At 34.7% G+C, this 24,697-nt stretch overlaps 2 protein-coding genes across 3 annotated transcripts in view; one reads left to right on the forward strand and one right to left on the reverse strand.

Annotated features, from left to right (window-relative positions):
- The window catches only part of LOC100369687 (uncharacterized), a 47,650-nt gene extending 40,012 nt beyond the window's left edge, over positions 1–7,638 (forward strand). Inside the window, exons 22-27 of the mRNA XM_085495976.1 lie at positions 961–1,302; positions 2,113–2,306; positions 2,636–2,736; positions 3,187–3,379; positions 4,218–4,354; positions 6,330–7,638. Of these exons, the coding sequence (XP_085352102.1) occupies positions 961–1,302; positions 2,113–2,306; positions 2,636–2,736; positions 3,187–3,379; positions 4,218–4,354; positions 6,330–6,523 (1,161 nt within the window). The 3' untranslated portion in view covers positions 6,524–7,638. The remainder of the gene's footprint in view (positions 1–960; positions 1,303–2,112; positions 2,307–2,635; positions 2,737–3,186; positions 3,380–4,217; positions 4,355–6,329) is intronic.
- Positions 7,639–9,225: 1,587 nt separating this feature from the next.
- LOC100374080 (alpha-sarcoglycan-like) lies at positions 9,226–24,443 on the reverse strand. Of its 2 annotated transcripts, XM_085495647.1 has the most exons (13): positions 24,319–24,443; positions 22,316–22,420; positions 21,516–21,667; positions 20,686–20,758; positions 19,833–20,043; positions 17,273–17,408; positions 16,654–16,850; positions 15,126–15,152; positions 14,254–14,415; positions 12,794–12,898; positions 12,169–12,227; positions 11,721–11,779; positions 10,490–10,614 (listed from the first exon to the last, which is right to left on the reverse strand). In XM_085495647.1, exons 1-12 carry the CDS (start codon positions 24,338–24,340, stop codon positions 11,736–11,738), a joined length of 1,293 nt encoding a protein of 430 aa, XP_085351773.1. In that variant the 5' UTR covers positions 24,341–24,443; the 3' UTR covers positions 10,490–10,614; positions 11,721–11,735. The 2 variants fall into 2 exon arrangements, with proteins under 2 accessions (XP_085351772.1, XP_085351773.1); XM_085495646.1 differs by lacking the exon at positions 11,721–11,779 and having other exon boundaries at positions 9,226–10,614.
- Positions 24,444–24,697: the final 254 nt, after the last annotated feature.

The following is a 24,697-nucleotide window of genomic DNA, read 5'->3' on the forward strand; positions in this document are numbered from 1 at the left end:
GTATAAAAAACAAACAAATGCCAGTACATTGTATATGGCATCCATAATTGGAAACAAACTAAATGTGTGGCATCCATTTGCATCAAATCTAGATTTTCTACTTACTAATAACCATTGGCCATTACCAAACTGATGCCAAGCAGGTGGTTCTCTCTCAATTTGTTCATTTTTTGACTAACTTAAATTTCCCTCAATTCAGGGAGTTTTTCAAATACTGTTTTCTAATATTGTCCCTATTCAAAGTCCAAAAATGGGCATTTGTGTATGTGCACCTGCATCTATGATATGCCTGGGCCAATCACGTTCAAACTTCACTCGTACATCACAATCTTTAGGTATTGTGCACATGCTATCAATATATGTCATAATTCCACATGGCTGGATGGTGGCCATTTTTGTACTCAAAATTCATTCAAATCTATCATTTCTGCCACTTCGGGCCATGGCAGTTTTATTTTTCCCAAGTCCAGATTTTGTTCACACTTTGGTACATAGATTGAACATTATGGAACCTTGATGGAGTACTTTTATAGTTTGCATCTAAAACAGCATAGCTATATTGGCCAACGATCTGTTTACTGAAAATGTACAGTAAATATAAGAGTTTTGAGTTCTTAGAAATGTATACGTGCTTGTACGTGTCTCCCAGAAATATTTTACAAAGTTACATTTGAATTCTAAAGGGATGTAAATGATATTTTGCCCATATTAATATTGAGTGTATAAATGTAAAACATTTTTCTGTATTTTATGAAAAGTTTGCGAGTTTTCAAAAAAAACTCAATATGTGTGGTACAAAACTGAGTTTGTAGTGAATAACTGAGCATTTCTACTGATTGGAGGTCAATCCACGTCAATTCTAGTGTATGGTAGCCTTTCAAAACTACATGTATGTATCTGTAAGTTTTAGTTGATTTGCAGTATTATCTTAGTTGCTATAATTTCTTATTTCTGTTATAGGAAAAACTTGCTGCAGTTGAAGAGTCACTTTTTAAGAAATGTCAGGAGGTTGAACAGGTCAAAGTTCATGATGTTGAGAGGGCTGACACAAATCTTTCTGAGGTGAATGAACAGCTGAAAATTGAGGTCACAAGTCTGAAAGAAAAATTGATTAAATCCGAAGAGACGATCAAAGATCTTTCTCACCAGAATTCAGAACTCATCTTGGATAATAAGTATGACAGAGATGAAAGTGAGAAACTTGTCACAAGTATGGCGGAGGAAAACTACAAATTGGAAGATCAAATCAAAGAAGGAAAATTAAAACAAAAGACACTTTTTAAGCAGTTAATGGAAGAGAAGGTATGTACATGTACAATTGTAAATTTATAGATTAAAAATATATTTTTCCACCATACTAACATACTCCTTGACTTAATCGAGTGATAATAAGCTTTTATGTAAATTGAGTCAGGGAAGATTTTTCACAGCACCCCTATTTGGATGACAGGTTATTCGTTTTAAATACTAAATGACTAAATAATTAACAGTTGTTGTTTTAAACAACATCACTTCCACCCGATTACACCATTTTTACTTCACTTTAAGAATATAACAAATACTGGTAATGAAGGTTTTTTGATGTGGCTTTTATTTTATGCAAGATTCCACTCGCACACTGTCGAGCGTAGAATAGACTATGAATTTAATAGTGCGAACACTGGTAGTTTATTATCAGCATGTTTGAAGTTTATTCCTGTTTCATGTGAAATGCTGCCAGTTCATTTGTGTTATTACACAAAAATGTTCCATGATTAAGAAAATTTTACTGTGCAGATAGAAAGCAATAGAACAATTCTCCATTGTCTGATAATGTAATGCAATGACATAATACAATGTAAAATATGGGCATTGTAGTCTATAATTGTGAATATTTGTCGACAGGAACAAATGAATCAATATTTTGTTGCTTTACGGGCACATTAAATTTCTTTGTCCATATGCTACAAGCACTATAGCAACCTAGTTACTTAGTACACTGTAAAGGTATCCCACAATGCAATTGTATCCATAGTGCACTGCACTGCCCATTTAGGCATTTACAATACAGCCAGTCAGGTTAAAGGCTCCCCTGAGAATGACTACAACCAATGTTGTTGTTTTTATTTATAGGCCAAAATCACTAACATGGAAAGTAAAGTGGTAACGCTGGAAGAGGAATTGAGAAAAAAAAGCGAGCAATTAAGTGCATGTGATAACTCTATCCAGACCATCCAATTACTTAAACAAGAGAACAGTGATAAGAATACAGAGATCAGGAAATTACAAAGAGATTTACTGATGACCACAGATCCATTGGAAGAAGAGTAAGTTATTCAACATTTTATTTCTGAAAATATTTTATTTTTATCCATAATCATGTTTTTATTGTTTTTGTTGTTAATTAATTTTTAAGCATGTTTATTTGTCACACATTGCCTGGTGCCTTTGAGTATATTCTGCGTTAACTCTTTTTAGTGGCACAGCTTTAATAACAAGACAGTATTTTTGTTCTTCAGGTATTTCTACTTGAAAAACTACTGCTATTCAGATTGCTTTCAAATTTGTTGCCTTATTTCCTTCAGATATTTGAATTTGATGACAATATTTTTTTTTCTTGTTCATAATGTTGTAATATTTATTTCATTGTTTTAAGGATTAAATATCAGAAAAGTCAAGTTGTTTATCACAAGCAGTTAGCAGATCAGTTCAAAAGAAGCTTGAACAAACTGCAGCAGAAAACGTCTGTTACTTCAGGTAAATGAGGCATCTCTAGCAACATGTTTTTATTATCGACCAATTTCGTTATATATTTGGAGTAAATGTGCTTTTAGGATTTGAAATTTAATGGAAAACAAGACTTACCAATAAAGTGGTTCTTCACCCAACCCCCTTTCATTTGTGGTTTTTAAGCTTCATCCTTTCTTGGTCCAATTTGATAAAAAAAAGGTATGGACAACATACAGTATTTGCTGAAGTGTATCTTTACTGTAATTGCCGATCCACTAAAAGTTATTGTTTTATTATATGCTGGATCATTAGCACTTATATTGACCCAGACATGTCTATAGTTAACATGAACATGTGTGCTAGTAATTTGGCAAAAGCAATAAATGTACTTATTTTATAAGTGATCAAAGTTAGCTTTCATATTTGAAAGTTCAAACCATTTCCAATTCCAATATGTCAACTAAATTGTTTGCATAGATACGGTAGCAGAGCCGACAAACGAGAAGGTGGGGCTTTACAGAGGCTCAGGTATTGTAGAAACATGTGTTGTAACATCAGTTCTGAAAGCACAGAAGGCTCAGCTTGAAAGAGACCTGGAAAGAAGCAAGGCCAAAAATGTATTATTGGAAAACAAAATCACGGAACAAACATCATTGTTTTTTGCTGAAACGTAAGTATTTTGTGATTTGTTGCTCTGCCCAGAATTTTACTGTTTTTCTCAGCCAGGCAGAAGTTTAGTTGATAGGTGTTGTCTGTTTGTTTGCTGTATATCTTTTTCATTGGTCACATGATGTTCAAGCTGGGATACTCCACATCGATGTCTGGCGCAGTGTTAGATGACAGTGTTCTGCCTAGGAATGTTGGATACCTCATTTACATAACAATATAACATTATTTACATATCAAGTAGATTATTTTTAAAAAAATTTGCCTTCATTAGCATCAGGTACTGTTAAAGGATTATTATTTACAGGGTTTTAATTTTGCTTATTTCGCTGACTGGAAAATGCGCTAAATTAAAACCCAGTGAATATGTAAAATTTAGCATAGAACACATTATCTAAATGATAAAACCGTGAATTTAAAACCCACTGAATTTCCCTAAATTGGGAAATCAGCAAAATATAAACCCAGTGAATATTAGTCATTTTACAGTAACTATTACTGTTTTCTTGAAAGTTTGAGTAAGATAAAACCATTATTATCTCAAAGACGCCTTGGGAGAACACTATTATCATTACGGAAAAAGTTCCTCATGGCCCCTAATCTAACCCTAACACTCCAGCCCCCCAATGTAATTCAATATGCCCCTCCAAATAATTATAGATGATACAAAGAGGGGTATAAACAATTGAAATGGAGAAGGGGTACTTGAGGAGCAGGGTTAGGATGAGAGTTATGGGTGAGGGGGCGGGTCATAGGGAACTCTTACCGCCATTACTTGCTATGTATCAGATGCAATACCGGTTTTACAGTCTTTTAATTACGGTACATGATTTACATTTTAGATTGCAACGTAAACAAATAGAAGATGAAGCTAAAAGGTGGAAATCTAAAGCGAGAGTGCTCTATGATAAGTTGCAAGCCAAGGGTAAAGCTGATGAGACTGATTCTGAGACTGAAGTAACGCACAAAGCATTACAAGGTGAGGTCACAACTACAGTGTGTAGTGCTATCATTCAAATTATGTGGAACATGTGGATGTATACCAAGATGAAGGTCAAATATCTGAAAATTTGAAAATACCGGATTTGCAAGTGCACCTGGAATTTGTACTGACCAATCACATTCAACTGTGATTGTGTTGGTATAAACGTGTTTCAGGCTTTGTTAGTCCCCGTTCGGACGTAGTCCGAAAACGGGGACTTATGTTTTGCCCTGTGTGCATCCGTGCGTGCATTCGTTCGTCCGTGATCACCTGTATCTCGAACATGCATGGACCGATTAAGTTCAAACTTCACTCATACATCACACATTATATGGGACATATGCACATGCATTTTTTTCATGATCCGATTAACGATAGCCGAATAGCGGCCATTTTAGAGCCGAAAATGCATCAAAATCGCACATTTTCACCATTCCGGACCCGGATCTCAGTTGTGCATGGACGGATTTCGTTCAAATTTGGTACATACATTAAACATAATAGGACCTTGATGCACGTCATTTTTTTTTTTCGGATCAAGTTCTAAATGGCAGACTGGCGGCCATTTTGTTTTAAAGAATTCAGTTCTGGATCCGTATCGGAGACATGTCTGGATTGATCGAGTTCAAACTTCACACACACAAGGTACATCATGTCACAAATTTGTATGTGCATTTGTTTCATGATCTCATTAACGATAGTCAAATGGCGGCCGCTTTAAGGCCGAAAATGCATTGAAATCGCACATTTTCACCATTCCGGACCCAGATCTCAGTTGTGCATGGACGGATTTCGTTCAAATTTGGTACATACATTAAACATAATAGGACCTTGATGCACGTCATTTTTTTTTTCGGATCAAGTTCTAAATGGCAGACTGGCGGCCATTTTGTTTTAAAGAATTCAGTTCTGGATCCGTATCGGAGACATGTCTGGATTGATCAAGTTCAAACTTCACACACACAAGGTACATCATGTCACAAATATGTATGTGCATTTGTTTCATGATCTCATTAACGATAGCCAAATGGCGGCCGCTTTAAGGCAGAAAATGCATTGAAATCGCACATTTTCACCATTCCGAACCCGGATCTCAGTTATGCATGGACGGATTTTGTTCAAATTTGGTACATACATTAAACATAATAGGACCTTGATGCACGTCATTTTTTTTTTTTCTGGATCAAGTTCGAAATCAAAATCACGTATTTTCACAATTACGGAACCGGATCTCAGTCATGCATGGATGGATTTTGTTCAGATTTAGTACAATGTGTTATACATATGCAGGTGCATTTCAGTCATGATCTGCTTTGAATGTATATGTCACTCAAATATGAACGGAACGGGGACGTGTCATTGACAATGACTTGTTTATTACATAGACTAGGCCAGCCGTGGCATTTATTTTCTTAAATTGTGGTCAGACGTGAAATTACCACGACTAGTCTATTCTGAGTCGTATTCATTGCTATTAATTATTCAAGATACGCAATGATGTTATGGAACCCAGGAGTGGAACTATGCTGCAGGCTACATGTGTAGAACAGATCAGAACAAAAGCTGCCTTTCTGATTGGTTGGCAGCTTAAGTCATTAGCATATTTATCACTACAAAAATGTGGTGACAGGTATAGACCAGTCGTGGTAATTTCTTGTCAACATGGAAGATTCTAAATACATTATCATATCAAACAATAAAATTCCACAGCTGGGCCCGTCTAGACAATACACTGCATATTCAGATACCCTAGTTTTTACATGTATGTTTTAATGACATCATTACCTGTCATGTCCTCAAATAGTTTTAATTTCAAGGATTTTTTGATTTCTTATTTTGGATAAAAAAAAATTACGATATACTGACATTTCCCATTGGAAATCAAATGATTCCACCATTACTTGCCTGCATCTCCTCCAATTGGTTGGATTATATTTTCATAACATAATTATTTATTTTCTCCCCTTGTTAGAAGCTAAAGCTGATGGCATTCGTGTCAACAGTCCAGTGAAGTCTGCACCAAACATAGAAAAGATCCCAATAAAGGCAACTCAACCAGTTGGCAGTGCCCATAATGGAGGACAGTTGAATCAAGAAAATGGGGTGCCGAGATTTACCAAGTTTACTGAACCAAAAGAAGACAAAGCACAGTGTAAACAACAGTAAATTAATATCACAGTGTAATTACAAATTGATAACAAAATGAATATGATTAATTCACCGATATTTACTATGGGTGGGCAGCCATCTTGAATACAGGCTTGAAACTAAAGAGCCAGGAGACAGTCAGTGACAGCCTCGCAGTTAGATGACTATTTTGGTTTAAAAAACCCTGGGAAAGTGTTCTAGGTTCTTCGTGTAAGAAAGTGTTTGAATGCAAGGAATTTTCTGAGCAAAAACTATAAATGTGGTGGAATTTTATTAGCTATTGGTCTAATGTTGCTGAAAGACCTGTTTCCCAACTTGTCTCTTTATTTTCAAGCTGTATTCAAGGAGGCTAGTAAATATATGTAGATTAATCACATTTACTAGCATTTAATTATTGCTTTTAGGCCAATTGACTATGCTTTACACAATCAAGTAGATCTTTAGAATCACAGAAAAATCATCCTTTGCTTGTGCTCCAATATTTTTAGCTAAAAAGGGAAAAATTTTATGTGTGGCTTATATGTTTGATGCCTGTGTACAAAGTTGTAGTGGAAGTCTATTTAGTTTGTGTTTAATCTGTCCCTCTCTCTGTATGTATTTATATTAGGATTCTGCATAATTGGAGTTGGAATTAGGACCTTTTGCAGCCAATATTTTTGACAAGTGTATGATGGTGCATCTCCATTGGCTCCAAAATTAACATAATTAAATATGATGTAAATAAAAAAAAAATATTATTTAGAAATGCAAATTTGCTAAACATTGCATTTGTTCCACTGAATCATTTAAATAGTACTTATTTTGGCAATAGAAACACCTCTGTACTTTGCATATTTAAGCACATGTACTACTAATGGAGCAAATACGGAACACAGGGGAGGGGGTATTCATTGATAGAATTAGATGCTGATTTTTAATTTCACTGCCATTTTGGGGAGAAACAACTGTTTTAATTGTTTGTGTACAATGTTTTTATCCTGATATGTTTTCAACTGTAATGTGATGTCGTTTTGTGCTTTTATGTTTCTTTTAAAAAATGCATTTACTTGCCTGTGTGATAACAGTGCTAATTTTCCCATATCTGATTATTTTTTAGAAAACGTCTTTAAATAAACTTATTTTATAATATACAATTTGACGGCTGTGTTTTTTAAACGATAAAGCAACTAATATCTTAGTGTGGCGATTTCTGATGTTTTGTTCTCTTGTCAAACCAGGAATTTTATTAGGATCTTCGTATTTTATTTGCTTGATTCAATCTACCTTTTAGAGTTTCAAAGATTTGCCTCTGTTTAGAATTACGAATTGCGTCTCGATTTAAAACAGACGAATCAGTGTCTAAACACTATTCAAATGAAATTCAAACAAACTGTTACATGTAAATGATAGCAAAGATGATCGCAAACGTTTAGATGTAAATTTCTACACAAATTCATAGCATTCATTGATTGACACTAAGGGAACCAAGTGGAATCAGAAATAAAATGACGCAGGCCTCTAAATTTTATTTCTGATTGTACTTTATATCCTAGAAGAATCCTTGTCTGGCTTTATTTGACTTAAAAACAATCGTCCCCAAAACTATAAAGATATGGAAATTGGTAATACTTTTGAATGCATATTCATGTCTTTTATGAAATTAGTACGGTAATGGAAAAGTTGACCATGTCTACCAGTAAACATGTAACCTTTAGGAATTCATAATCATTATTTTCATACAATTTTTCAAACTGACAGGTGAATCGTGTTAGCAAGATCTGCTGAATATTCATGATGTACGGTAACTGGTAAAAATTTTGTAGCCCCAAAAGCCAATGACAGACTTTGTGTTAGTGAGCGTGCCTGTCAGATCAGTTGTGTGAACCCAGCCATTCTGGTTTCATAGAGTAAAACTTAGTGTTTCATCTTTGAATTTATGAGAGGCAAGGTGTCTTTTGAGGAAATGTGTCGGTCCTGCAATTTAGCATTTAAAGTACTAGTTTAATGTGAAACCCAGCGATCAAGTATTTTATGCAAGTCCAAAGACGTATTGTCCACTCTTTGTGATACCATAATCCATTGCGAATAGGATGATACATGTGTGGGCCTGAACAATGTTTTTCCACAGAGATTGAACTCCAAATTTATGCTGTGAACGTTGATTTGGATAATTTGGCATTTTACAAAATACAATCTTTTCAACAGGGACACAAAAAAAAACAAAGATGGTGACTTTGACTGTTGTGCAGATCAACGAGTACAAACTGAGACTTAACCAAGCTTTAAAAAAGTTTTTTTAGATGATTGGAAGGTATTTGAAAGCGTCACCAGTGGTAATTTGTTCAAATCGCAACCAGGTCAAAACTTGTGATCTCCATTAGAAGAGTGCTTTGAATTGTGGTGAAATCAATGTTTATCAACATAAATGTGTTATTTTTCTGGATAATGTTATAGTGAATTTGTGCCTGCTATAGTGTAATAAATGCCAGCAAAAATCATTTTACAAGATCTGTGCCTTATGGAAAAGTTTTATTTCCATCACACACTAAGTCGATTGTCAAATGAATGTCTTCAAATGTAAATATGACGTGAACTTTCAATATAATCACGTATATACATGTATATAGATGGCTGAATTATATTGTTTTCGCAGCCTGATGTATAATCAAAAAGTATTATCTGTTGGCTTTAGTACAATTGTTCTCACAAAACTACCCAACAATAAAAAAAAATCCAGCCCATTGTTTCAGTGTTTTTTTAATATCAAAGCAATACGTAAAGAGTACGGTACTATATAAACTCAATGGCATGCTTTCTATAAATACTATGATAGAAAAATAAAGCATGCATATAAATAAAAGTATAGGCAGTAGAAAGTTATTTTTCAATACAAATATGATATTTGCTTTATGAAATATATGAATAAGCATATAATAAACAAGTCTCACTGTGTTATAAAAGCTGGAGAGAGCTTGGTCACAGAATTTCGCGGAATTCATTTCCTCTTTGTCATCTAGATTTTTTTCTGATCTTTACAACAGGTAACATAAATCCTCTCACACCCTACATTAGTGTTATAGGTAGCTAGTAATGTATTAATAAATCTACATTACAAGAAGTTTAGTTTTTTCATTTAATATGTTTGATTATATACTGTTAACATACAGCCGGTACATAATCTATGTATTTGACTTAAAAACAATCGTCCCCAAAACTATAAAGATATGGAAATTAGTAATATTTTTGAATGCATATTCATGTCTTTTATGAAATTAGTAATGGAAAAGTTGACCATGTCTACCAGTAAACATGCAAGAGTCTTAACCTTTAGGAATCCATAATCATTATTTTCATACAATTTTTCAAACTGACATTGGCAGGTGTATCGTGTTAGCAAGATCTGCTGAATATTCATGATGTACGGTAACTGGTAAAAAAAAATCCAGCCCATTGTTTCAGTGTTTTTTTAATATCAAAGCAATACGTAAAGAGTACGGTACTCTATAAACTCAATAGCATGCTAATAGGATGGCATGCTTTCTATAAATACTATGATAGAAAAATAAAGCATGCATATAAATAAAAGTATAGGCAGTAGAAAGTTATTTTTCAATACAAATATGATATTTGCTTTATGAAATATATGAATAAGCATATAATAAACAAGTCTCACTGTGTTATAAAAGCTGGAGAGAGCTTGGTCGGAGTTTGGTCACAGAATTTTGCGGAATTCATTTTCTCTTTGTCATCAAGATTTTTTTCTGATCTTTACAACAGGTAACATAAATCCTCTCACACCCTACATTAGTGTTATAGGTAGCTAGTAATGTATTAATAAATCTACATTACAAGAAGTTTAGTTTTTTCATTTAATATGTTTGATTATAAACTGTTAACATACAGCCGGTACATAATCTATGTTAAATACTCTCTATGTACCAGATTTTCCTTCTCATTCTCTGGTTCCTCGTATTCGTTGACAGTATCTGGGATGGTATGTTTACTGCCAGACGTTGCACCAGTGCCATCTTCTCCAGCTGGCTGGGATGCATACATCTGTTCCCCACTGCCTCGCATGAATGGTGGCGGCTGGTGACTTAGACCGGGAGTGGCACCATTATTGTCATCATCTGCAAATACAATATGCCAAGTCAAGAGTTCTATAAATTTAGTGTCTTAACATTCATGTTTTTTTTGTGAACTGAAGTGGTGGTTTTTATTTTAACACAGAATTAAGTTCCATGATATTATCTACAACATAATATACAACATTGTTATTCCAGGCGACAGTTTTAAACATTGTAATTCAGACCATAAATGTACTTCCCATTAAGAATTTTGGATACATTCATCCAGGGTGTGAATCCCTTATTGGTGTTCAGGACTGGGGTAACATGAGTAAAACATGGGGCTGAGTTCTCCAGTTGCTGCATATGTGTGTGTAACTGAGCACACACCAGTGACAAATTGGCCATTGATGAGTCTGTTTGCCTCTGTTGAATATACATCCTTACATACGCTCTCCCCAGAGATATCATCCCAAAGTATGTATAAGATTGGTAGCTAAGCAACCACAAACGACCACTACTATTCGTGGCTTTAGTCATGAATGATTGGACATTCATCAAGGATCAATGAAAGACAGCAGTTAGACTTTCCCACAGAATAAAAGATCTTTACAAGATACACAAGCAGTATGATTGTTATTTTAGTTGGAATGTTCCTGTTATACAGGTTATTTACATTAAAACCAACGCAAGCACACATATACGAGACATAGAACACACAATTATATTGTTAAGAGAGAAAAGCAAGACAAAAACATGTGACACTATACCACACACAGGATGAAATGTAATGTCAATTAGAGAAAATCTGGCAATTATTTCAATAGTGCAATGCTTAACATGATTGCATGCAGCATAACTATATTACTTTTATCAGCATGGAGTGGTGCTTGAACCAAAGCAAGTAGTTGCATTATATCACAAAAGCTGGTGATTCACAGAATTTTCATTCATAATATATTTTGGACCAGCTTTTGGGGTTAGTGGATTTCAGCTGATCATTCAGAGGCACCAATATGCCAATTTACATGTATGACCCTAAAGGTCACACATCTTGGTACTTGTGTTGTGAGAAAGTTGTACCAGGATATGTGACCTGGTAGTTCATAAATCAAGTTGATGTTTTAAGCAAACAATTCCACCACTGCCCAATATTGGTTGATACTAACCATTGTAGAGTGGCTTCATATAGGTGTTAGTGGAGCCTGCGTGCTACGATCCCTCCGTCCTGCAAGGTTTTAGCAAAACATACTGAATTTGTAATAAAATAAAAGGCAAAAATGTCCAACCCTTTCAAGCAATAAAGAAGCCAAAACAAAGATACCAAGTACCAAGCAAGGGTGGAAGAGGGAAGCACTGTGTTGTTTTTTTTAGTTGACCAATTCAAAATTTAATTTGATAACACCACTGTGATTATTGGATAGAACAGTTATAATGAGATGTGACAACAAAACAAGACATACAACATATAAAGGTGAGAGAAGAAAGGAAGCAACATGCCAGTTGAAGAAAAGTCACAGAATCAATTTGTCATGACAGAAGTGAAGTGGACTTCTGAGACTTCATTTGTCTGATGATTACACAATGAGCACATTTTATGTCACTTATCACACTCACCTTGTAGACCAGCTGGTTCTGAAGCACGTCTATCGCCACGCCCATCTTCCGGTTGGTTTCTGTTGAGCAATAAAAATTTTGTTATGTAATAGTCTGCACCTTGTGCAGAAGGCTTTGTGCACAAAAGCTCTATACAATTTATGTCTACAATTTAAAATGTTTTAGCTAAAGTAACATGGGATGAATTACATTTTCAAAGAGTTTTAACTATGATATTTGCAAAAGCATAAACTACATATTTGTATTCAAGATACCATATTTGCTCTATTAGAAGCACATCTCATTAAAATATGACTTATTTTTTTTTTAATCTTCTCTTTATGTGGTATGAATAGAGTTTTGAATTACAGCGGGCTTCAGTGATTCCAAACAGATGCAAGTCTTTGTGAATCCAAGCATATTGGAACACTATCCCCCTCAATGTCTGTGGTTTGAGCACATTTTTCCCACAATTTTTTACAAATTTTGACCACCAGATATTTCTTATTACAGTTCCACAACGCCAATAAAACTCAGGATTGACCTAAGAGGGTGGACATTTAAAAATTGACAGGAAATCTTATACATTGCCTCACATAAACCAACATTATAAAATCTCATTATAAAAACAGTATGTGAATCTTACATAAAGCTGGTCTCTTCTTGTGCTGGGAATGATGGTGGCAATCTGTATGGGGGAGGAGCACCACCTCTTGGTGTGCTGGACAGAGGTTGATCACCATTGCTAGGTCTGTAACAAAGCAACCAGATGTTGGTATGAATTTTATTGTTGTCCACATGTATAATACTGTCAGTAGATAATTTTGTGCCATTGATGCAAATTCCATATTGAGCAATTTTCAAAATATTTGTAATAGCAGATCATAAACAAGCTCCATAGAAATTACTCTAAATATCTGATACTGAGGATAAGAGATTGTAACAAATACAAGCAGCCACTCGGCTGAGATAGCTCCGCTGTTAGCAATGCACATTTCAATTAAAGAACAGAAAATATCATTAAAAAATGAACAATATGTATAGTATCAAAACAGACTTGCGGTTTTCAACAAGATGTGGAAAATATCACTTTTTATCAAAAATTACAAAAATATTCATCAAAATTAGAGAATTAAAGATATCATGAAATGAACAAATCTGAGTTAGAACCACATGTAGTACCCATATATGTAACATCAAAGCAATTGGACTTGAGGTTTTTAACAAGAAGTCGAAAATATCACTTTTTACCAAAAATGACAAAAATATTCACCAAAATTAGAGAATTAAATATATCATTATAAAATGAACAAATCTGAGAGAGGTCCACATGTAGTACCTATATATGTAATATCAAAGCAATTGGACTTGCGGTTTTTAACAAGAAGTCGAAAATATCACTTTTTACCAAAAATTACAAAAATAATCATCAAAATTAGAGAATTGAAGATATCATCATGAAATGAACAAATCTGAGTTAGAACCACATGTAGTACCTATATATGTAACATCCAAGCAATTGGACTTGAGGTTTTTAACAAGAAGTCGAAAATATCACTTTTTACCAAAAATGACAAAAATATTCACCAAAATTAGAGAATTGAAGATATCATCATGAAATGAACAAATCTGAGAGAGGTCCACATGTAGTACCTATATATGTAATATCAAAGCAATTGGACTTGTGGTTTTCAACAAGAAGTCGAAAATATCACTTTTTACCAAAAATGACAAAAATATTCACCAAAATTAGAGAATTGAAGATATCATCATGAAATGAACAAATCTGAGAGAGGTCTACCCAAGGTACATATACACTAAGTATCAAAGCATTCAGGCTTGTAGTCTTCAAGAAGAAGTCAAAAAAGTAAAACATTGACACGGACGACAACGGACAATCACTCGTATGATAAGCTCCGCTCGACAAAGTCGACAGCGGAGCTAAAAAATAAGTGCAAAATGAGATTCAATACCGACAATTCTTTAATTTGTTTCACAATTAACACACATTGGGCACTTCAAGACTTTATCTTTATCTCACTCAGACACATATATTCATGGCCAATACAATGAATGAAAGGAAATAATAAATACATGTACATGTACCTGTCCTGTGGTGGGGAATGTTGACCAGTACGACTTCCGGGAGTTGGAGACAGTCTGAACGCTGGTAGTGTAGATAAAGGCTGAGCACCTTCCCTTCTCATAGACATATCTCTCAGTTCCTTTGTTGCATTTTTAATGTGACTGTGGTGAGTCAACTGTACACTACAGACAATAAATAATGTAAAGAAATTAATACTGTGAATCTTCTTAAAATTCAACACTTGTATGGAACAGTAAAACTTGTCTAGACACAAATAGTACTCCATTCTTGACACGCTTTATTGTATCACAGTAGAAAATGGGCTTATATAATAACTAAAAAGATTTTTTTGACACATGGTGTGTGAAGACTCATTTCAATTATGTCACCTGTGAAACTGGGGTTTTGTTTTTTATTGCCATGGACCAGACATCTGTGCTACTGTTAGTTTAACACTTCAAAATTATGGCTCTTCAACTAAATATTTCCATACTGTAGAATACTTTATTTTCGCTATTTTTGCTGAAAAGATGATTCAATGAAAATAAAATCCAGCCAATATAACTTTTTTCTGTATATTTCACATTCAACTCGGCAAAAATCAGTGAAAATAAATTCCATACAAAACACCCAAATTGCATTTTCAGCGAAACTTAATTCCAGCTAAAATAAAGTATTTCACAGTAATTGAGATAGCCAACAAGTTTTTTGTGTCAAGCAATTCATTACTCTCACAAATGCCCAGGCAAATTAAAACAACAGTAAAATACATCACAACATTACACTGACGTCTATTTATAGAAACCTATACCACTCATATAAGGTGAAAAACAAAATGGCTGACATGGGATAAGTACAAAATCATAAAAACAAAAGAATAAATGTTCCTTACGTTGGGGTGGCATTAATTCTCTTCTCCCTGCCAAAAAGGAAAGACATGAAGGGAAAAATGAAAATCATACAAAAATATAAAGGGTTTTCTCTGGAATGGAAAATTAAATTGTTTGAAATATATCACAAAGATGAGATTTGGACACTTCTCGATTTAAAATTATTGTATGGTTAATTTGTTAGACTATGCTGGTATTCATTTAATACTAAATATACACAACCATACACCTACAGTAGGTTCATTCAAATAGACCATTTTCCGTACACTGCGAGAATTGCGCGTTATGCGTGAAATCGAACGTAAAAACAGGACAAACAAAGGTCATAGCGTCGTAGTCGCGTCAAACATCGCGTGGGATTCGACAAACGCGAAAGTATTTCGGGAACATTTCCATGCTTAATAATGTGCTGTCCACATTTGATGATAGGCAATTTCGATTAAGTAAGGGTATTCGGAAGCAATATTCCTCTGTCCAAGATCGGCCGGTCAATGTAAGCTACGAAATAAACAAATTCTAGTTCAAAATCAAATCGTTTGATTTTTGCGGCAGACGTTCGACGCGCGTCTTTCATGCATCTCGCGAGATCTCGCAATTGTACGGAAAATCACCTATTGCTCATATAAAATTTCAGCACACTGTTAACAGATGCTCTTTCTTAATATTAATTTTAGTATGTCTGTGAAGGCCTTAAGCAGACAATGTAAACACTTGAAACATACTTCACAAAAATGTAATTCCTGTTCTACAAAGATACATTATTTGGGCATGCTGGAGTAAATTCAAATATGAGGTGGCATTGAGTGGGCAAGAAGTAATCCTCATTGTCTGTGTTCACTTTAAATTGTCCTAAATGTCTATCCATTCCTCATAATGATTCACTGCCATATTGTTTTGTACACCAAAACAACAATATTGCCAGCTTAGTTGCTGACTTGCTTGCTATGCGAGTCTCATGATTGGAACGTGTCAAATTAACAGGAGACATCAAATTAATACAGAGGAGCATATTATTGAATACCAATAGATGATGCATTTCCTGTTTAATTTACTTTATCTAATTGTATAAATTTATGAATGGCAATGTTATCGATTCAGCAGTCCCAAACATCAGAACACAAAATAGTGATTACCGGTACAGTGAGTAATGCATAGGACTTTAAATTTTTGTACAACGATAGTCTATAGAAAGAAACTTTCCTATGCCTATGATAAATTGGAATAGCTTTGCTAAGTCTAGTAGTCATTCTGATAGAAGTTCCTATGAATCTATGGTGGTTTGGGCAGGTTTCTAGATTGTATGTAAACTTCAGAAGACTTTTAGTAATTGTTTTAGATTATTTAATTTTCACTCTAAGTATATTTTTCTATTCCACAGTGGTAACTTAACACAAGCCTAAAACACTTGAAGCAAAACTTTCTTGATTTAACACTATAAACAACAAATAAGCACTATAATCTACATATTTCCTCTATGAGAAGCAGACTGTCATAGACATAAATATTCTAACAGAATAGAGACATACTTACACTCCCTCACGTCTAGCACACATGATATAACTTAATATTATAGCCAAGACAATAGCGACAGCTAATGGCACTATAACAACCAATATGAATTCAGTTGTCAGATCTCTTTCTTCCACAGTCAAAACAGGTGCAACATAGACTGCACCAAGAACCACAGGGGAAGGGTTAATGGTGGACTTGTCATTCATTTCTTTAACCTGATGAGAAAATTGAATGAATAATCATAATAACTAATTTAAATTGTTAAATAGTTGGCTACATTGATTTATTTTTAGATCGGTATAGGAAAAACAAAAAAAATGTGAATGATTGCCATAGTCGATATCCATTTTCAGACCATGAAAACAAAAAAAATCAAAGAAGCTTAGAAAGAATTCCTGTGTGCTGAAGGGTATTGGAGGCATGAAGTACAAAAATGGAATACTTTATTTACTAGTTTGTGTACTTCGCACACGGGAGGAAAAAAGGATGTGGTTTACAGCGGAAATACTGCGTTAAAGGGTTATACCCTGGGTAAACAAAGCGTATTACTTCAACATTGGAAAATCAAGAATTTAAGATGATAACCAGAACTTGCTACATGAAACTAACAAGATGTGACAAAGTGTGAGATACTTACCGTTGTGTTGAAATAACACCAATTAATGTCAAAGCCATTATCAGTAAATATTTGGAAACTAGCCTCACACGGAGAGACTGCCGCATTCTTAATGCCACTAGAAAAATCAGACTGAGAACCAATCTGAATAACAACACTGAAATCAAACATATAAAAACACTGATGAAGCTTGCTTTCCATAGTTTTTCTGTACTTGTTTACAGTAAATCAACTCAATTATGCAAGTGGTACAGTCAGTAAAAATCAAACTGGGGTCATAAAGACAAGGATTCAGACACATTAATACCATGAATCTGGGAAATTCCTAGCAGCAAAAATTTAACAGCTTAGCCCTTTCACCACCAGTTCCCTCTTTTCATTCCAAATTAACAAAATAGTCTCATTTATAGTCTTCAGAAAATTGAAACAAAAATAGCCAAGTTTTTCGAGTAAAAACTGAAAATTGAGTTCATTTCCGGAAATATTGAAGAATATAAGTAAAAAGTGCAGACAAATTCTGGTGGTAAAATGGTATATAACTGTATAACTAAGTACAGTCAAACCTCATTAGTACAAACTCAGTTACAAGAAAAAAACGTTTACAACGAACGAACGAACGAACGAACAAAGGTCTCGTTTGAAATGCTTACTTTCCTATGCAATGGGCATCGTTTATACGACAATGCTTATTACAAAAACCCTGTTGCAGCGACTTGTTTTTCGTCTGAGAACAATGGGTTGTTTACATTTATAACGAACAAATGCCTGAGTGGCCTCGATAATTACGATCATAACATCTGGCTAAGATCCGGTGTGGTGCATAATAAACAATGCATACAAGACTGTTTGCGTACAATTAACCTGTCCAGTCAATTTTAACACCTCGAACAATGCTTGTCTGACTATAAAATCACATAAGATTATGGATGTGATTTTTTATGAATGAACACAAAGACGCAAAGTGTTGACTTCACCATGTCGAACACCCGCATTAAACGCCGATTCAAGCTATTGAATCAGGTCTTCGTCATGGTGATGTTTGCCGAAAGTTTGATGTCAAACTGAGTACGCTCTCTACAATTTAAAAAAAAAAATCTCGGATAAAAGAGATGTTCGAACACGGCTTGTTTGCTCCGAGTCGTAAACGATTTTGTTTCTCGGCTGTCGATGATGTGGAGGAAGCACCACTAAAATGGTTCACCACTGCACGGCCGCAAAATATTGCTAGCGGAGGACCAGTATTACAAACCAAAGCTGAAGATCTTGCAGAGAAAATGGGTCATCCTGAAATTAAAGCTAGCAATGGTTGGTTGGAACGTTTTAAAGGTTGCCATGGTATCACATTTAAATCTGTGTGTGGCGAGGCTGCGTCCCTTATTCAGACTACCGGTACTGTAGATGACGCCTTCACTCCCTAACTTGCTCGAAGTGTACCACCCGAAAGATGTGTTCAACGCGGACGAGACTGGTTTGTTTTTTTGACTCGTGCCAGATAAGGCGCTGGCTTTAAAAAATAAGAGGTGTTCTGTCGGTAAAAAGAGTAAAGAGCGAATAACAGTGATGTTATGCGCTAACATGGATGGCTTAGAAAAGTTGAAACCGCTCGTCCTTGGTGTTTGGATGCCCTTCCTGTCGATTACGCAGCAAATAGAAAAGCCTGGATGAAGAGTGATTTATTTCAAGACTGGCTTCATAAACAAGACAGAAAATTCACTTTTGAAAAACGAAAAATGTTGATGTTTGTTGACAACTGTCTCGCCCATCCTGTTGTCAGTAATTTGACATCAATCAAACTTGTGTTTTTGCCGCCAAACACAACGTCAAAATTGCAGCCGATGGATATGGATATGGGCGTTATAAAAAATTTCAAAAGTCATTACAGTAGACGGGTAGTCGAGAGAATGCTTGTTTCCTTTGATGCCTGTGAAAATCTGACGATTATCAACATTAAAGATGCCATCGACATGATACACTCGTCTTGGGTCAAAGTCAAGTCAACCTCCATTGCAAACTGTTTCTGTAAGATGGAGTGGTACAATGGTAATAAAACTTACTGTATTCTCATGTGAAAGTATGTGTCTTGTGTACATGTTTTGTGCTGAAATCGGAGGGGGGGGGGGGTGTCCGGCAGCCATCATGTGTGTTTGAAAAGCGTCCACTAGAGGCTAATTGGTAATTGGTTATAAAAAACTACGGTTATAACAAACTGTTTACGTTGGTCCAATGCTTTTTGTTATAATGAGGTTTGACTGTATATGAAATTGGAGTTCCTTTTTAGAGCACCTATTGTAATTTCGCCATTATAAGCGTGTACACTTATGAAACTGAGAGGCAGGCTTACAAGTATAAGCATTTTAGCCGTACTGGGTAAATAACTCAACATTCCCGGGGAACCAGTTTTAGGCAACTCGTGTCTTACCCATAAAAATATTCATGTTTCAAGCTTGAGTATTGATTTATATCTTAGTGAACACTGCCCTCTATGGTGGGTTCAGTATATTCATTCACCTTCTAAGATTGGAATTATTGGCGTAACAGATCATCTAGTTGCCACTGATATTGATCAATGGTTTGTACATACCCAGTTGGTTGTCCAGGTATAGGTACACGTCCTCCAGCATCTAGGGATGATGTGATATCGGCCACTGCTAGATTCTGTGCATCAGACCATATCGTCTTCACAGTGCCCACAAACGCATCTATAGTCATTTTACCAGAGTTGGGATCAGGACTGTACATATCTCCTACATCCTTGTTGGTGACGTTGAATGTCACAAAGTAACTATTTGGAACTAACAAATAAGAATATGTAATGATAATATATTCATTGCACAACTGAGAGGTACCAACAGTGTATGGTGGTTTATAGTTATTCAATAGGCCTGCACACAGTGATCTAATTTGTTTGCAGTTTTGACAACTGCAATGACAAGTTTGTCAGATCAGCACAGCTCATGATCTGCTTTGGCAACATTATTTGTAAATTTAATCAACAGGAACACATACTTGTATATTTTATTACAACACTGAACAACTATTATTTATAACCCTTATACTGCCAGCCCCATAAGATGTAGTTATAAAATTATTACATATAGGTGGGGATATTACTAATGGCACAGTGTCTTGTTCCTGTCCTCAGTATAAATTCCAGGACATGGTAACCTTGCAGTAACTAGTAGCAGATTCATCATCGAGTGACACGAGCAGTGTGCCCTCTTAACAGGACTTATTTTGTATGAACCTTCAGTCAAAATGGAGCCCCAAAATTAAGTTAAGTCACTTCTTGACTGCTGGGGAGGAAGGCCTTAAAAGAATTTGTATGTGACTGTATAGATTTGAGACACAAACAAAAATGTTGTAGTCCCCGAGCATTAGATTGATTCTATCTTAGATAAATAAATAAGACACACAAAGCTATGAATAATTCTTACCATGATTTTCTTCTACAGATATTGTTATAGCTAGTATTTTAGTGTCATACGTGTCAGCATTGAAGGCTACAATCTACAAAATATAACAAATTATTAAACGTAAAAAATTATTATATACACAATATTACTGAAAAAAAAACCATCACACAGCAGATGATTGAAAACTGAAATACTTTAAGGTTGCGAGAAGGGTTTGGTGGTGTTTTTAAACAACTTTTTTTTTTTCTGTTGTCTCAAACACTCACTCACTAATAATTTTGTCTAATAGTTAGTGTCACATCACTAATAATTTTAAGTGCCAGTGTCCAAATCAATTGTTATGCAAACACACCAACAAACAAGCTAATCATACAAGTGTCTCTCAGACAGATGCCATAGAAATACTAACAAGAAAACAGTTTCTTCACTTACTGATACTTGTTAAACTTTGGTGAAAGAAATACAAGATAACGGATTCACATTGAAGATGTTGCCATTTTTTCATAAACTCAGGAAATATATTTGATTACAGCTACAGCTTGAACAGTGAAAGTACAAATTGCTGCCCCAACCGTACCATGTATTTTTATGTCTTTGACGTCTTAAGTCGCTAACAAGTGAATATTTTTAGTTTTCGATGGGACTTGACTGAATATGGCTACATTAAAATTATATCAATCAATCTTGATGGTTTGTTTTAATAAGAAATTAATTTTTCTTCTAAATATTCCGTTATAGACCAGGAAATCAGAAGAAGTAAGATTTGTCGCATTAGCATAGGTGGAAAACTTGTTAGAGAATAAATGAACTCAGTCAAGCCAAAATATGAAAACATATATACATGTATGTACCTCAATTGAAGCTGTCCCAATATCAGATGGAGTAGGAGTACCATATAGATATGCAGTGTCCATTTTCGGGTCTTCCTGAATATACTTCAACCATGCTGGAAGACCAGGTTTACCTGTACTACTTGCTTTGAAGTAAACAGCACTATCTGGTACTACAGAGTAAATGCAATCATGGTGCATCTGTTAGTATGCAAATTTCATTCATTCATCAATATATCGGTATTTGCTTCACCATGAACAGTATTTTCATCAAGCTATCCTAACACTACTTACTTTTAGGTTTCTATGTACACTATATTCTATTTTTTCATGCCAAAGCATTACAGGAGGGACAGAAAAAATTGTACTACCAGTATTCACATAGTTGTTTTCTGTGCAACACTGAAATATTCATTCAAAATACATTCTATGTCTAGGCACATCTATGATAGCAGCAAAAGAACTTGAACCTATTGCATACTGTACTTAAATTTGTCCCTTGAAAAATAAAGTCAGTCGATGAAGTTGATCAGTAAGCAAATTTTTGTAGACAATTTCAAAATTTATATAACATACAGTATTATACACATACAAGTAGCATAAAAAATTGAATTTATCTTTCCATTAAAAGCCGTTTCTGCATTTGTTCCAAAACGTACCTGTACTCATTAGAACATTTTAATTTATTCTTACTTGGGGTAAACTATGCAACCAACATTAATTAATATTCAAAAATTTGTTTACATCAAACGCAAGAACTACATGTATGTAGTATTCTCATGATAACCTCACAATAAATTTTTTTTTAATATCATACTTACTGGGATCAAAATAAGTTCGACGTAGTATTTGATAATGGAAGTTTTTGCCTACAACTGCTACACTCTGACCATTGACTGTGGCTGGAATGACTACCAGGATGATTCCTGTAATGGAAAATCACAGCAAATGGTGGTTATTGTTTTTGCTACACCTTCATGTCAGTGTTCTGTCAGTACTGAAGCTTGGTGGCTAATTTGCATATTACCAGGGTAGTAACATAGAAATTGATGAACAATTCAACATAGAATGTTCATATAACCTCTAGTTTTCCTTGATTTGATGGTACACGTAAAGCATTGTGAGGACACTGACAACAGTGTTCGTCAAAAATTTTATTAGGAATTAAACTGTTAGTGATGTAAGAGTAGATTTTGACTACATTTCGTTAAGAAGTTGGAAAGATTTAGTTAACAATTATGTGGTCAATTCAATGTACAAGTACACAAAACAGACAAGATAAAAGTTAAAGGCCTTTATGGAAAGCCAAAAGCAGAACTATTGAGGTGTAATTATTCAAATTCAGAGTCGTAACAGAAGTCAAGAATTAAAATATGCATAGATTCACTGTGAAAAACAGGCATTGTATACTACTATAAAGCACAGCCATTTACACCACAAAAAAAACACACAGACATCAAAACTACGATATCACGAAACGTATGGAATCAAAAACAGGAATTGAAGTTATATTATTCAACAACAAAACAAATTTCACTAAAAAAGATGAGAGAATTGACATATTCATTCACATAGACTAGCTAGACAGAGCAGTTCCCAGTCAGAAAAAAGATGATGACCATTGCACATCTGTGATAAGTCACACCAAAAACACCATTATATTCGATGTCAACTTAGAAGATTTACTATTATATTCATACATGTAACTGTTTATTTCAGTATGCCATTTTCAACATGAAAATCAATGCACACACTTGTAGTGACATAATTTTTGAGAAAAAATGAACTGTCGAAGAGAACTTCAGACTACTTCCTGTTATTCTGCAATTTGCACTTTCTGAATATGATTTATTATTGTTTTCTAACCATAGAACTAACTAACGGTATACCTTCTTGGTTAATGTACTGAGTAATCATACCGGTAGTTAAAATGACTGAAGATTTGTATATTCCTCACAAGTTTTGGCCATTCGTTAGCTCCTGCTAATTGCTGTTTCCTCCTGTGCATGGACGCAATTGGATCTAGCCAATACGAAAATACCTACTTAAAACTTAAGCCCGTACTTGGCATAGTCTGAACACGACTAATGTGTACTTGCATTCTTCAAATGTATGTGTATTGATTCTATTGCTTAACAAACTGACACTATGGAAAGTGTCTATTATGAACACAGTAAATTCCAATAATACACTTTCTTTTAATTAACTAGTGTCAAAGCAATTTACATTACCATGAACGTTCACACAATTCTTTCTGCAGTGACATATTTCAACGAAAACATCGATAATCGATAGATGGGTCAATTCAGGTCAAGCTAACTCACAGGTAAATAATGAAATGCACAGCAGTATATCATTTCCAACACTAGCCGTGGTTTCGCGGCGTTTTGGGTCCGGGAAGGTATTTTAGGGTCCGACTGTATACCGACGATGTATATATAACTGATAGACGAAGCAAAATACCTTCCCGGACCCAAAACGCCGCGAAACCACGGCTATTCCAACACGTAAAACAAAGGAATGTGAAAAATGGTTAACTTAAACCAGCGAGCTCCCTGCTTAAACCGACAAGCTGCCAAACTCGCATCTATCGCAATGTTAAAAAATGTTCATGTGGTGCAAGAAATGAAGATGATAACGAATAAAGACTATTGTAGAATAGGGTTATTACAGCTATTTGCATTCTGAGCTTGAAAAGTGTACGATGTGTCTCAGTACAACGGAGCTCCATGGTACAACCAACACTGACACTATTTAATTACACACTTTTTTTGAAGTATTTTCGTTATCACGAGGCATAACCCGAATGTAATGCAGGACTTACCTATAACAAACACGTATGTCATTTTGGTATGGTTTTCATAAAACAATTATAGCAATTTTCATCGGAATTCTTTTGAAACTGATAAGACACAGACGAACAAGGTCAAAATGGCGGAAGAAGTCTCCCAGCATGCATCGCTCAAACAGAAAATAAATCAAGCCTGCATGAGGTTTACCATACATCAGCGATGAGATATTTCTTCAATGAAATAGGGTCTTACAATAAGATACTAGAAGATTATCATAATTTAAATAAACATCTTGGCAACAAACAAGACATTAAATTAAAACAACTGGAAAGTGAGGTTGATGATAAATAGATAAATAAACAGGTAAATAAATAAATAGCTGAATAAATAAACAGCTAAAGAAATGAATAA

Source organism: Saccoglossus kowalevskii, chromosome 22 (genome assembly GCF_978046115.1).
Source record: "Saccoglossus kowalevskii chromosome 22, keSacKowa6.1, whole genome shotgun sequence".
Classification (NCBI taxonomy): Eukaryota; Metazoa; Hemichordata; class Enteropneusta; family Harrimaniidae; genus Saccoglossus; species Saccoglossus kowalevskii.